Here is a 15000-nt window from a genome sequence, read left to right as displayed (position 1 = left end):
ACACAGGGCATTGGGGTAACCTGGAGATCAGTGAGAAAAAAAAAAAGTTGGGGATGGGGTATTAGTATGATGGGATCACAACTATGTGTGTTTATATTGGATGGACGAAAATGGAAACAGGTAAATAAACAGATGAATGAATGAATGAATGAATGAATGAATGAATGAATGAATGAATGAATGAATGAATGATCCATTCATCTATCCATCGATACATAAACATATAAGTAAGTGTGAGTTCCTTCAGAGCCAAGTCTACCACCAAAATCATCATCGTCATCAATTTCACCATCCTCATACACATCAGTACATTCATCATCATCATCATCATCATCATCATCATCTTCATACTCCTCCTCATCATCATCATCATTATCAACATGACCACCACCAAAATCATCATCGTCATCAATTTCATCATCCTCATACACATCAGTACATTCATCATCATCATCTTCATACTCCTCCTCATCATCATCATCATCATCATTATCAACATGACCACCACCAAAATCATCATCATCATCAATTTCATCATCCTTGTACACATCAGTAAATTCACCACCATCATCATCATCCTTATCATCCTTACTCACTCCTCCTCCTCATCATCATCATTATTATTATTATGACCACCACCACGACCAACATCACCATCAATTTCATCATCCTCATACACATCCGTACATTCATAATCATCATCGTCATTATCTTCATACTCCTCCTCCACCTCATCATCATCATTATCATCATGACCACCACCACCATCATAAATTTCATCATTCTCATACCTAAATGACTGTTGATAATATTTTTCCGATTGGTTCCATCCAAATAAGCCCTTTCAATCTTTGGACGAGCTCCCCAGTCTGTCCAGAACATCAACCTGGTCAAATAGAACAATTAAATATTGAAGCATTATGGTTTATTCTCCCTCCGTCTCCACATTCAAGTGACAGTTAATGGAATAATTTGTCTCAAACTAGTTTGTTATTGTTTTTAGGGGTTTTACGGCGTATGCGACACATTTAGGTGACAGTTAATGGAATAATTTGTCTCAAACTGGTTTGTTATTGTTTTTAGGGGTTTTACGGCGTATGCGACACATTTAGGTGACAGTTAATGGAATAATTTGTCTCAAACTGGTTTGTTATTGTTTTTAGGGGTTTTACGGCGTATGCGACACATTTAGGTGACAGTTAATGGAATAATTTGTCTCAAACTGGTTTGTTATTGTTTTTAGGGGTTTTACGGCGTATGCGACACATTTAGGTGACAGTTAATGGAATAATTTGTCTCAAACTGGTTTGTTATTGTTTTTAGGGGTTTTACGGCGTATGCGACACATTTAGGTGACAGTTAATGGAATAATTTGTCTCAAACTGGTTTGTTATTGTTTTTAGGGGTTTTACGGCGTATGCGACACATTTAGGTGACAGTCAATGGAATAATTTGTCTCAAACTGGTTTGTTATTGTTTTTAGGGGTTTTACGGCGTATGCGACACATTTAGGTGACAGTTAATGGAATAATTTGTCTCAAACTGGTTTGTTATTGTTTTTAGGGATTTTACGGCGTATGCGACACATTCAGGTGACAGTTAATGGAATAGTTTGTTTCAAACTGGTTTGTTATTGTTTTTAGGGGTTTTACGGCGTATGCGACACATTCAGGTGACAGTTAATGGAATAATTTGTCTCAAACTGGTTTGTTATTGTTTTTAGGGGTTTTACGGCGTATGCGACACATTTAGGTGACAGTTAATGGAATAATTTGTCTCAAACTGGTTTGTTATTGTTTTTAGGGGTTTTACGGCGTATGCGACACATTCAGGTGATAGTTAATGGAATAGTTTGTCTCAAACTGGTTTGTTATTGTTTTTAGGGGTTTTACGGCGTATGCGACACATTCAGGTGACAGTTAATGGAATAATTTGTCTCAAACTGGTTTGTTATTGTTTTTAGGGGTTTTACGGCGTATGCGACACATTCAGGTGACAGTTAATGGAATAATTTGTCTCAAACTGGTTTGTTATTGTTTTTAGGGGTTTTACGGCGTATGCGACACAATCAGGTCATTTAAGCACCAGTAAGAAAATGAGATGTAGAAAAATATAGAATATTAAAAAAATATAAGAATTACACTTAAAAGACACAAGAACAAGTAAGACAAAGGGGGAAATGGTTCAATTAGGGAACAAATGTAGATTCCAAGAGCATACAATCAATGTACATAGTTTGAGATCACCTGAAAGTCTCCTCCAGACACCAGCATAGGATCCCACTGAGAGGAACACACTCAAATGTTTACAGAATATAACCAAAACAGAAAGCATAACTAACAAAACACAACAGAGAGATGATTTACAATGAAAAAAAATATCATCTCCAAAAGCTTTAACTATACATTTAACTGTCACCCTCTCAGCTAAGGACTCTGGCAAAAACCAAGACAAAACCTAGCAATCCCATTTAAAGGCATAGACAGAAAGCAACTTGGAAAACATTTTGCATTTTTATTTTGAAAATAGTATGAAAGTGAAAAACTTGGATGCAGCACTTGTGTAAGATAATATAATTAAAAAACAAATTAATTAAATTCCCTTTATTCCTCCCCAAGGGGAAATTTGTCTTTAGGGTCTATTCCAACGAAAGACTGGAATAACCCAGGCATCAGCCGCAGTGCAGCGCTGCCAAGTGAGCTAGGGCGAGGTGACTTGCTCAAGGCCACAAAGCTAAGACCGTACGGCTGAGGCACGCTCCTTTTTCTGGCACTGTTTCATACAGGCCTTTTCAGATTTTTATGTTACACCAGTGCTTTGTCCTAATTTTTTTTCCACAAAAAGTAAAGAAAATGAAATAGTATGTTTTATCACTCGCTCACCCTTTCTTAGGGAAGAGAGCAATCGCCCTCGGTTCATGTAGTCTGGAGTTTAACAGGACTTTCCGACTGGTACCGTCCAATCTGGCAACCTCAATGACATCGTGGCCTGAAATAGAAAACTAATCTATGAGGGATGCTTTTACAGACAATCAAATCCACAAAAAAGTCAACAATCTAAAACAGGGTTGCCAATTCAGGGAGCAAAAAATTTACTGAACTTTGAAGCAAACAAACACATTGACGAACCCCTTTCTGAGGGCTGAACTCAGTTAAAAATGCATTATGTACTACTTCTTTCCTGTTTATCAGGTGATTGGAAAATATACTGAGGGTTTATAATATTATACTGAATTCCGTAAACATACAGAACATTGGCAACCTTGCTAAAAGCCAACTTCTGCTTAAACTCAAAACCTCTATGTTGGTCCCAAAATTTCTGTTCTTTATCTAAGTGTGTTCCATGTTTCTTCTATACCCTTATACACTGTTTTCCAACTTGCTTTCTGTCTTTGTCATGGAGTGAGATTACTTGGTTTTTATCCTGGCCCTGGCCGGATACCCTGCCCACAATGGGAGGTCAGGAACCCCACCCTGGGTGTGATATTCAATGCTATGAATCAGGAGAATTGAGATGACTGATGATGGACCTTAATCCAATAAAACTTGAATTTAGTAAGTAAATGAGTAAGGTTCTTGGATATGTATAAATTAATAATGTTCTCTGTTGTATTAATAATCGATGAAAGATTTCTATGAACATTGTGATGTGAATTTGCATAAAGATTTATAATCATTATTAGTATTTTTATTATTATTATTATTATTATTATTATTATTATTATTATTATTATTATTATTATTATATTATTATTATTACTATTATAATTAATATTATCATTATTATTATTACCATTATATATATTATCATTGTTATCATCATTATCATCATCATCATCATCATCATCATCATCATCATATTATTATTATTATTATTATTATTATTATTATTATTATTATTATTATTATTATTGTTGTTGTTGTTGTTGTTGGTGTTGTTGTTATTATTATCATTATTATTATCATCAATCATTATTATTATTATTATTATTATTATTATTATTATTATTATTATTATTATTATTATTATTATTATTATTATTATTATTATTATTATTACTATTATTATTATTACTATTTTTTTAAAAATTGTCCATAGATTCTTTTAAAAATTCGTTTAATGAATAGAAACGTCATATTTCATTTAGTTGTCAAACATGACATACCTGAGTCCGTCCAATAAAGATTCCTGGCAATCCAATCCACGGCCAACCCGTCTGTCGTGGCCAATTCTTTGTGGACAATGGTCTCCATGTGGCTAGTGTTATATAAGGAGGCTCGTCTGAAACAGTACCGAGTCAGATACAGATAATATAATCAAAATATGAATACTTAAAATTTATGGTTGGTGGGTAGGTGTGTGTGTTTGTCTGTGTCTGATTAGGTGTAAGAGAGAGAGAGAGAGAGAGAGAGAGAGAGAGAGAGAGAGAGAGAGAGAGAGAGAGAGAGAGAGAGAGAGAGAGAGAGAGAGAGAGAGAGAGAGAGAGAGAGAGAGAGAGAGAGAGAGAGAGAGAGAGAGAGAATATGCGTTTGTGTTTGTGAGTGTACGTGTGTGCTTGTTTTGCAACACGGTGCTGATCATTTTACCAAAGGATAGTTAAGCTCTATATAAAATAAAGTATTATTCTTATTAAAACAGTACAGGCTTAAAACAATCAGAGAAAAGCATAAGAAAAAATAGTTGTCAATTCCATTGACAGGGTTGGCAGGGCACTCGTATCACATGCAAAGGGACCGAGATCGATCCCAGGTGTAGTCGAGATTGTATTTCTGAATTCCCACCCCCTTGTCTACCCAACAAAAATTGGGTAACTGGATCTGTTAGATCTGATGGAGAGTACAACTTCGTGACAGACTAGCATCGTATCCACAGGGTAGTAATCAATTGATATTGCCTATTTCATGCTATAGAAGCCAGGATTAATTCCAGCTCTATGGGCCTAATGGCTCTGAAGGACTGTTTTTTGGAGTTTTTTTTACTGATATCGTTAAGTTGTTTGACAGCAGAAAAAAATGATCGACTGCACCCGGGGCGATCTTGGTACCTTTGCGTGTGAATCGAGTGCTCTACCAAATGAGCTATCGGGACACCCCCACCCCACCATGTTTATAAATCAGCATGAACTAAAATCCTCAAATCACCTGATAACATCCAGATAGACGTCAGCGTAATAGACCATGTTTGCCTGATAGTCGTAGTCGATGGCAATCACATTGTGTAACTCTGGTAAAGGGAGGTAAACAGCTGTGTAGTCTGGAGTGTCCAGGGAAATCCTTTGGATGCTTCCCCTTGCAGCAAATAGAAGGTACTTGCTCGGCACTGGATATTGCAAGAAAGAAAGAGAGAAAAAAATTCATTTGTAGAATACCACGAATTCTACTACAATTCATCCATCACTGTCTATTCTAAACAAATGGGGAAAGAAAAATATTTGGGGGCAGGTATGGTTGTAAATAAGACGAAGAATGACATATCTAAATAACCTAATAATGGCCAAAAGTGATTTAAAAAGCAACACAGATTTCATGCGCACCGCAGAGGATCATGATTCGTGGAGACAGCTGACTGGCAACGTGCTCAAGAGTACAAGCCACGATGGATGATGATGGTTGTAAGGAAACCCATCCAAATTGTGAACACCATCAGAAAAAGGTAAATGGGCTTTCTTGGCCATGTGTGGCGATGAGGGCGCATTGAAAGCCTGACACTCAGCGGCTACATAGAGGGGAAAAAGAGCTTGTGGTCGTCAGAGGTTGACGTTATTCACCAGTTTGAGTACATGAGAGAGGCAATAGCGCAATATCCCCTCAACATGCTCAAAATATCCCCTCAACATGCTCAAAACGCTTTACAGGGCATCCCTGGCCATAGGGTTGCCAATTCAGGATGCAAATTTTACTGAACTTTTATACAAGCACATCCACTGACCCCTTTCTGAGTGTTGAACTCCAGTAAAAAGACATTTAGTGATTACTTTTTCTGTTGGGAGGATTTTTTTAGCATACTGAATTCAGTAAGTAAATATAATGAAAATTGGCAACCTTGATATAGGAGGAGGCATACCATTAGGCCACACAACCTCACAAAATAGCCTATATTTAGCCGCTTACTCACCATCATAGCATGTTCTTCCATCCTCCTTCATTAGAATACCAGTAGGGCAGGCACAGGAAGACCCTCGTGGGTGTGGCAGGCAAAGATGGCTACAACCACCATTGTTAGTTCCACAACGATTCACATGGGTTTCTAAGGAAGGACATTAAAGTCGCATTGAATGAACATAGAATAGATCCTCATCGCACTGAAAACGTTTTTTTTAATAAAAAATATTAAAGTCATATTGAATAAAATTGTGCCTAGGCATCTAAGGTGTTTTTCTTAAAACAATTGTTAATGTCTCATTTTAGTACAGATGACAATGGAATTAAGGGTATGACTGACACAATTGACCTGGTTTTCTAAAAATAAATAACAATGTGAAATTGAATGTAAGCTTTCGGCTTTCCTCTTTATCAACAAAACAGGATGAATAACACTACAGACGAATGAGATAACGAGATAATGTCTTAACAAAGCCACAACCACATTATCTCATTTGTCTGTAGTGTTATTCATCCTGTTTTGTTGATAAAGGGGAAACCCGAAACATCCATTTTATCTGTTCTTGTATATTAAATAGAAGCTTACATTCAAATTCACCATTTACATAAAAAAATAAAATAAAAACAATATCTACACATATTCGACAAAACTCATTTATCTAAACGTACCATCAGGAAAATGGAATGCACTTTATATTAATTTTTAAATGGTGAATTAATAAATGCTTTCAAAAATTCAGTTAATAGAAAACTCCATGCCTTGAAGTAGGTACGTATATGATGAATGAGATTGGTTGTTCAGAAATATGCTTGTGATCGACACAAATCTGTAGTGAAAACTATCCATAAACCAATTTGACTTTTTGTTTATATATATATATAAGATTTTGTGTACTTATAATATCCATACACCAATTTGACTTTTTGTTTATATATATATATAAGATTTTGTGTACTTATAATATCCATACACCAATTTGACTTTTTGTTTATATATACGATTTTGTGTACTTATAATATCCATACACCAATTTGACTTTTTGTTTATATATACGATTTTGTGTACTTATAATATCCATACACCAATTTGACTTTTTGTTTATATATATATATAAGATTTTGTGTACTTATAATATCCATACACCAATTTGACTTTTTGTTTATATATACGATTTTGTGTACTTATAATATCCATACACCAATTTGACTTTTTGTTTATATATACGATTTTGTGTACTTATAATATCCATACACCAATTTGACTTTTTGTTTATATATACGATTTTGTGTACTTATAATATCCATGCATCGATTTGACTTTTTGTTTATATATACGATTTTATGTACTTATAATATCCATGCATCGATTTGACTTTTTGTTTATATATACGATTGTGTGTACTTATAATATCCATACATCAATTTGATCTTTTCTTTTGTTTGTTTTAACTATTATACTCATATATTTATTTACATAAGCAACAGGGAGTTTAAAGTCTTTTGACCTATGTAAATCTTAATGATTATGATATGGATATGATTAAAATAAATAACTTGAGTTTTTAATTTGAGCTTTTATATAGCGCAATATCCACTAAACGTGCTCAAAGCGCTTTACAAGGGGTCCCAAGCCAACAGCAACACTTAACATTTAGAACGGTACATAAATTAATATAAAATAAATATTATGTTCATTATTGGCAATTGAACTTAATTTGTCAAGGTGACATAATTTATAAAAAAAACAAAAAAAAACTAGATAAACCATTGAAACAACAAAGTAAATTTGGAACCCTTGTTTTTAAGGTGTTTTGCAATTTGTTGCATCCTTTTCTCTGCAAATGGGTAACATTTAACACTGAACAGAGCACGGGCAAAAATTGAATGAAACCACAAAGTAAATTTGGAACCTTTGTTTCTAAGGTGTTTTGCAATTTGTTACATCCTTTTCTCTGCTAATGGGTAACATTTAACGCTGAACAGAGCACAGGCAAAAATTGGGAGAACAGCTGGAAGCATGAAAAAGTGGGGGCTGGCTGAGACTAGCTTGTGTACATGTGGGTGCCCAGAGCAGACGATGGAGCACATCCTTAGAGAATGCCAGGATGGGCCCAGCTGCACTGACCATGACCTAAGAGTCTGCTCCAGAGATGCTGTGAAGTGGGTTAGGTGTTGGAGCGACAAGCTATGATGATGTCTGCTAAGAAGAAACGACAACAAAAACGTATGTATTCTTACCAACACCGTCAATTTGTACGGCATGAATATCCATAATGCCAGGAAGATTGTCTCGTATTTTAGTGACATTGGCCACCAGATTCTTGTTGGCCCGATGGATGGATCGTTCTTGCCAGTCGGTCCAATAGATATAATTTCCTGCCACCGTCAGACCGTAAGGATGACGGACATTTTGAACCAGTTTGCGACGAAAATTCCCATTCAAGTCAGCACATTCAATAAGCTGAAGGATAAAAATATTATGAAGGATAAAATTTGAGAAAAAAAAGAAAGTAAGTTATAAAGTTTATCTCAAATTTTTAAGGGCTCCCATTTATACACTGGATTATACCAATAAATAACCAGTAGATTTTTGACCAATCAAAACATGGAATTTATGACACACCTTCACACGTACTTGGACAATCGTAGTTGGTTGTTTATAAACAAGGACGTGAATGATATCAACCCCTCTCTGATCACTCTTATTGGATTTTTTTTATACCGCCAAATGGGTGACTAGTTATCACACGATATTTTCAATCAGATTTTAATGTTTAAGTTTACACATAGTTTTCTGTGTTGGCTCTATTGATCAAGCGGTAGAACAGTGGGTATTTTACTTAGACACATAGCATCGATAGTAAAGCCTGTGTAGTTTACTATGTTTACCAATCACTGACATTGTTTACATTATGACGACTGTGGTTATCTAAGTGTCTATTGCTCCAATGTGTCTAATTTTAACATGTGTTTGTTTGAGTTAAGTTAATTTAATCATCAGCAGAATAAAGAACAGTGGTTGCATATTGGCAAACAATTTAGTTGACACTTGTCAACAACGTTTATAATGTGACAAACCAGACAATTGCAATTACTTGCCACTCTTTTGATAAGGCGCTAGTCTATCACAAAGTTCTTTCAACCAGATCTTAACAGACCCAGTTACCCAATCATTGCTGGTTGGACGAGTAGCCGGAATTTATCTCAGGCCCCTTTGCATGTAAAGCAAGTGCTCTATTGAGATATTGGGACCTATCACCCCCCCCCCCCTCCCCCCTTCTACCTGAAAGACTCATGATATTGTTAGAAACAAGGGAAAATACAAATAGAGCATTCTAGAGCATTTATATAACGCAATATCCACTAAACGTGCTCAAAGCGTTTTACAAGGGGTTCCTGACCAACAGCAACACGTAACATGTAGAACGAAACATGACACCTGTTAGGCGATCTTACATTTTTACCGACACAGACAATGATGTTAACAGCCAGGTACTCATTTTACACCTGAATGCGGTGAGAGAATGTAAGTAAAAAGCCTTTTCCAAGGACTCAACTAAATAAACAAGTGACAACTCACCTCTGTCCTGGCATCAGCCCAGATGATGCGATTGGTCGGCCTATCAATGGCCAGGCCATTAGGCCAAGCCAATTCATCGGAAACAATCACCTTTCTGTTCTTGCCATTCATATCAGCTCTCTCGATTCGTGATTTCACACCCCAGTCAGTCCAAAACATTAGGCTATAGAATTTAAGGTTTATAATTCGTTAATAATTGTTGAATAATTACTTAATTCTAGAAATCAATGTATGCTCGTGAAAATATGTCGCAATATATTGAATAATAATAAATATAAAAATGATTAATAATAATAATAATAATAATAATAATAATAATAATAATAATAATAATAATAATAATAATAATAATAATAATAAGAAGAAGAAGAAGAAGAAGAAGAAGAAGAAGAAGAAGAAGAAGAAGAAGAAGAAGAAGAAGAAGAAGAAGAAGAAGAAGAAGAAGAAGAAGAATACTTTATTCATCCAAAGGTAATTGTTTGTACAGACGTGTTGATGAGACATGACAAGAAGTAAGTATAATGTGAAAGTAATAAAATGTGTAATTGATTTTTATGTTGAGTATTATAAATTCGTGTAAATAATTAAGATCAGTGACAAAAAAAAAATTGAAAAACTGAAAAATATGAATATATTGTTTTAAAAATTGAATAAAATGCGATGATATTATATAAGGTTTTTGTATAAGATCAAAATTATATAAGTTTAAGTAAGGTCTATTCCTTAAAATTATTTCTACTTTAAAAATTATGTTACTGTTATTATCATTACTCCTACTATTATTACCATTCTTCTTCATCTTTTTCCTCCCATTACCAACATCATATATGGCAAATTTGACACAAATCTCATATTGAAAGATAATTTGAAAACTAGTCCCCAAGGGGCTTCAACTTTAACCAAAAAATCATAAAATCACACACTGCAAATTATGAGAAATGCCTTGAGGATACTCATTCTTAATAATAATATATTTAATGGCTCTAATATTAATTGTATTAATTCCCATACATATTAAGAGCTGCCAAACAAAAAAATAACAATAAAATAGAATAAGAACCCCCCCCCCCCCCCCAAAAAAAAAATAAAATTATAAAAAATTTAAAAAAATCAGGATTTTTTTTCCCCCCAAAAGCCAAAGCAAATCAACCTTTTATTCTAATCGATTCACTACAAAAATAAAACATTGATAAATACAAGTCTTTATACTGAAGTCTTATAGAAATGCAACAAAACAACACTTAGAGAGACTATCAATTATTCATAGTACATTTCATATTCATATTCATATAGACATCATTAAATCATCAAGAAAAAAGAAAAAAGGAAAACGAGATTTAAGAAATCCTGCCAGAATTTATTTAATTTAACCCCCCCCCCCCTCCCCCCTCCAAAAAAAAAAAAAAAAATTAAAAATGGGGAAATCCCAGGGGAAAAAAACGGGAGTTGGCAGCTCAGCATAAGTATTATGTACAAAGAGAAACTGTAATTTCTCACCCTTTATCATAGTGCAAGGCTATAGCCCTAGGCTTGTCCAAGTCCTGATACACTAGCACAGCCCTCATGGACCCGTCCAGGTTGGAGACTTGAATCGTGTTATGGCCCTCGTCCGTCCAGTAGATCTTACGGCCCACAGAGTCCACTGCGAGGCCGTCTGCCTTGTGGAGCCCGTGTTGAATGACTCGTTCCACATTGGAGCCGTTCAGATTGGCTCGTGATATGTGGTCTAAGACGGTGTCTGTCCAGTACATTTTACCTGGAAGAATTGAATCAAAAATACTGGAATGTTTTACACACTTTTGAATAAAAAATACTGGAATGTTTTACACACTTCTGAATCAAAAATACTGGAATGTTTTACACACTTCTGAATCAAAAATACTGGAATGTTTTACACACTTCTGAATCAAAAATACTGGAATGTTTTACACACTTCTGAATCAAAAATACTGGAATGTTTTACACACTTCTGAATCAAAAATACTGGAATGTTTTACACACTTCACACACTTCTGAATCAAAAATACTGGAATGTTTTACACACTTCACACACTTCTGAATCAAAAATACTGGAATGTTTTACACACTTCACACACTTCTGAATGAAAAATACTGGAATATTTTACACACTTCTGAATGAAAAATACTGGAATGTTTTACACACTTCACACACTTTATATGTATAAATTCTAAAGGAGCTAGATCACATGACATGACAGAACGTGAAAAATGATATATTCATATTACAAACTTTAAAATGTTCTCAACTTTAAAAGCTCCATTCACTCTCACCTAAAAAAGCATTTAAATAAATTTATATCTCATACTTTAGATAACAATGTGAAATTGAATATAAACTTCAATTTAATATACGAAAACAGATAAACTGGACGTTTCGGGTTTCCCTTTTATCAACAAAACAGGATGAATGAAACACTACAGGCGAATGGGATAATGTGGTGGTGGCGTTGTTAAGATGAATACTATTATTATTAATAATATTCATTATTCATCTTAACAATGCCACTACCATAATATCTCATTCGTCTGTAATGTTTCATTCATCCTGTTTGGTTCATAAAGGGGAAAACTGAAACGTCCACTTTATCTGCTTTCGTATATTAAATTGAAGCTTACCTTCAATTTCACATTGTTATTTATTTCTTCGAGCTTCGAGCAGCAACATTTATATTATCTCATACTCTAGACTTTAATATTCAATTTTCAATGTCATGATTCCTCCCTCTCCCCTCACTATCACACAGAGCTGCCAACTAACAATGCCAGTAAAATAATAATATATTGTAATGTTGAGAGCTTATCTATCACATCACGAGGAAATGCTCAGATTGCTTTACAGAAGCATCGACACATTATGAAAAGAACGAAGTCTTAAGATGCTTTTTAAACATATCTTCCGATGAACAATGCCACAAAGACACTTTTGGAAGTTTGTTCCAAAGGGTTGGGACGTTTCTAGAAAAAGAGTGAGTGTCTCTACTGGGGGTAACGCTAAACTGGGTAACTAAAAATCATGATTTTGATTTTATATGAGGCATTAAGAACTGCAAGTCTTTGTTCTGAAGACCAATATAGACATGCCATAAAACAACCCTTAATTAATTAAAAACTAGTCGTATTACATGTGTAAATATCACCCCTCAAATAAAAAAATAAAAATATCATGGTGAAGACAAGATTTAAGAAATTCTGTCATGATTGATTCTTTTTATTTAAAATCTGAACACCCCCCCCCCCCCCCCCCCCACTCCTTGTAAGAAAAAGAAAAGAAAAGAACAACCTTGACAATTCCCTCCTACCTTCCAGGACGTCAACATCAATAGCGATAGCATTCCTCATGTCACCAGCTGGTATTACCACATCCATGTAGTACTCCACTTCCAGGGAAATCTTACGGACATCCTGGCGACGAGTGAAGATCAGGAAGTTCCGCATTTCTGGAATTATGGAAGATAAAATCAAACATGGATACTATTGGATGAAAAACTAAAACCATTATATCAAATTTATATTAAAATATTTAAAATGATAAAAATAATAATAATAATAATAATAATAATAATAATATAATAATAATAATAATAATAATAATAATAATAATAATAATAATAATAATAATATTAATAATAATAATAATAATAATAGTAATAATAATAATTTTGCAATATATTTATAAAGCACCAGTCCCATGCAATTTGACTTTAGGCACACGTTAGACATTGCATGCAATACACAAGATAAAATTTACCCTTAAATAATATCATCAATTGTCTTTAATGATGAGTAAAGATTTGTTCTCTTGCGGAATAACACAAAATAAAAAAAGAAAAGGATAATATCACATAAAATGACCCACCTGTCTGACAATTGCGCCCATCTTTGCTGAGAAGTCCAGTTGGACAAGCACAAGTGTGTCCTTTAGGCAGGGGAGCCAAGAGGCACAGATGACTGCATCCACCGTTATCATGATTACACGGCGTGTCAACTGGAGATGACAAAGGAAAAATAGAACAACATTTCATAGAAAGTTCACAGCATAAAACTTGAACCCTTGTGAATGATATGTGTCAGTGCATGACATAATCAGTCGGAAGGTGAAAATTTTGGATTTGCTTTTTCTTTCTTCATTTTCTGAAAGAATTGCTCACCAGAGCATTTTAATCTTTCTTTGATTTTTCATGTATGGGAAAGGTATCCAGCAAATTTCATACTTTTTCAACTTGACTAGCCGTAAAAAATATTTAGAAGTGAAATAAAGCTTTGATATTTCTCGAAGATGTACAAAAAGGGTTGATTTAATCATTTATGAAAAGAACTCATTTTGGAAAAAAATTGACCTTCTTACTAAACTTAAACTCTCAGTTCAAACCTTTTCACCATCCGACTGATTATGTCATTCACTGTAACATATAGGAATTAATATTGTCCCATCTATCGGGAATTGCTGTGATGTAATGGTAGCACATCTGACCAGGGGGTCTGAGGTTTGATACCCAGTCGTTGTATTTTTCCTTGTTGCTTTGTCTGGCACAGTTTCATATACACTTGTTCAGATCTTTAACATTTCATAAACTATTGTTTTGATTCAATAAGAATCAGAGGTAATAGCTTTGTGACCTACCACTTGAATGAATTGTTATGTCATTGTAAGGGGGCAGCATGGCTCATACCTGGAAGGTACCGAGTTTGATCACGCACCGCTGCGATGTGTGACCTTGAGCAAGTCACCTTACCCTAGCTCAATTTGCAGCGCTGCACTGTGTCTAACACCTGGGGTTATTCTAGTCTTCCCTTGGAATTGACCCTAGGGATAAATTTCTCCTAAGTGATGAATAAAGGGAATTTTAATTTTTAAAAAGCCAGATGTCGAAATGTGAACTCAAAAATTAATCAGAAAAATAAAATTTTAAGTATATTGTTTCTCCTCAATTAACCATGCGCTTAGAGTCTGGTGTCTCGGGAGTTATATAAGTTTTCAGCATTATTATTATTATTATTATTATTATTATTATTATTATTATTATTATTATTATTATTATTATTATTATTATTATTATTATTATTATTATTATTTTATGTTCTTTGGAGCCATTAAGCCCATGGAGCTGGAATTTGTACCGGTTTCTTTAAGTTGAAAAGGGACATTTTTTCATTGATTATTTAACCCAAGAGCAGTCCTGCATACTTGAAATTGGAAAAATTCGTCGTTTTCAAGGGTAATAAAACAGTGGACATTAAAACTACTTTTTAAAATTACCAATTTGTGTTTAAATACATTAAATTAAAGCTTTGAACTTG

The 15000-nt window shown here is 34.3% G+C and overlaps 1 protein-coding gene across 2 annotated transcripts in view; it reads right to left on the bottom strand.

The window, feature by feature from the left end:
* LOC144978544 (low-density lipoprotein receptor-related protein 4-like) overlaps positions 1–15000 on the bottom strand; it is a 157974-nt gene that overhangs the window by 13204 nt on the left and 129770 nt on the right. For both annotated transcript variants that reach the window (XM_078924756.1, XM_078924757.1), the window contains 11 exons: positions 13559–13687; positions 13002–13139; positions 11179–11437; positions 9682–9844; positions 8340–8562; positions 6115–6246; positions 5142–5319; positions 4166–4281; positions 2883–2988; positions 792–886; positions 1–20 (listed from right to left, as the gene is read on the bottom strand). The exon at positions 1–20 is cut by the window's left edge and continues 129 nt beyond it. In XM_078924756.1, the coding sequence (XP_078780882.1) occupies positions 1–20; positions 792–886; positions 2883–2988; positions 4166–4281; positions 5142–5319; positions 6115–6246; positions 8340–8562; positions 9682–9844; positions 11179–11437; positions 13002–13139; positions 13559–13687 (1559 nt within the window). The remainder of the gene's footprint in view (positions 21–791; positions 887–2882; positions 2989–4165; positions 4282–5141; positions 5320–6114; positions 6247–8339; positions 8563–9681; positions 9845–11178; positions 11438–13001; positions 13140–13558; positions 13688–15000) is intronic.

Source organism: Berghia stephanieae, chromosome 8 (assembly GCF_034508935.2).
Source record: "Berghia stephanieae isolate SIO BIC M18660-M18661 chromosome 8, UCSD_Bste_1.3, whole genome shotgun sequence".
Lineage (NCBI taxonomy): Eukaryota > Metazoa > Mollusca > Gastropoda > Nudibranchia > Aeolidiidae > Berghia > Berghia stephanieae.
Note: the sequence above shows the minus strand (reverse complement) of the source record. Positions and strands in the feature narration are given on the sequence as shown.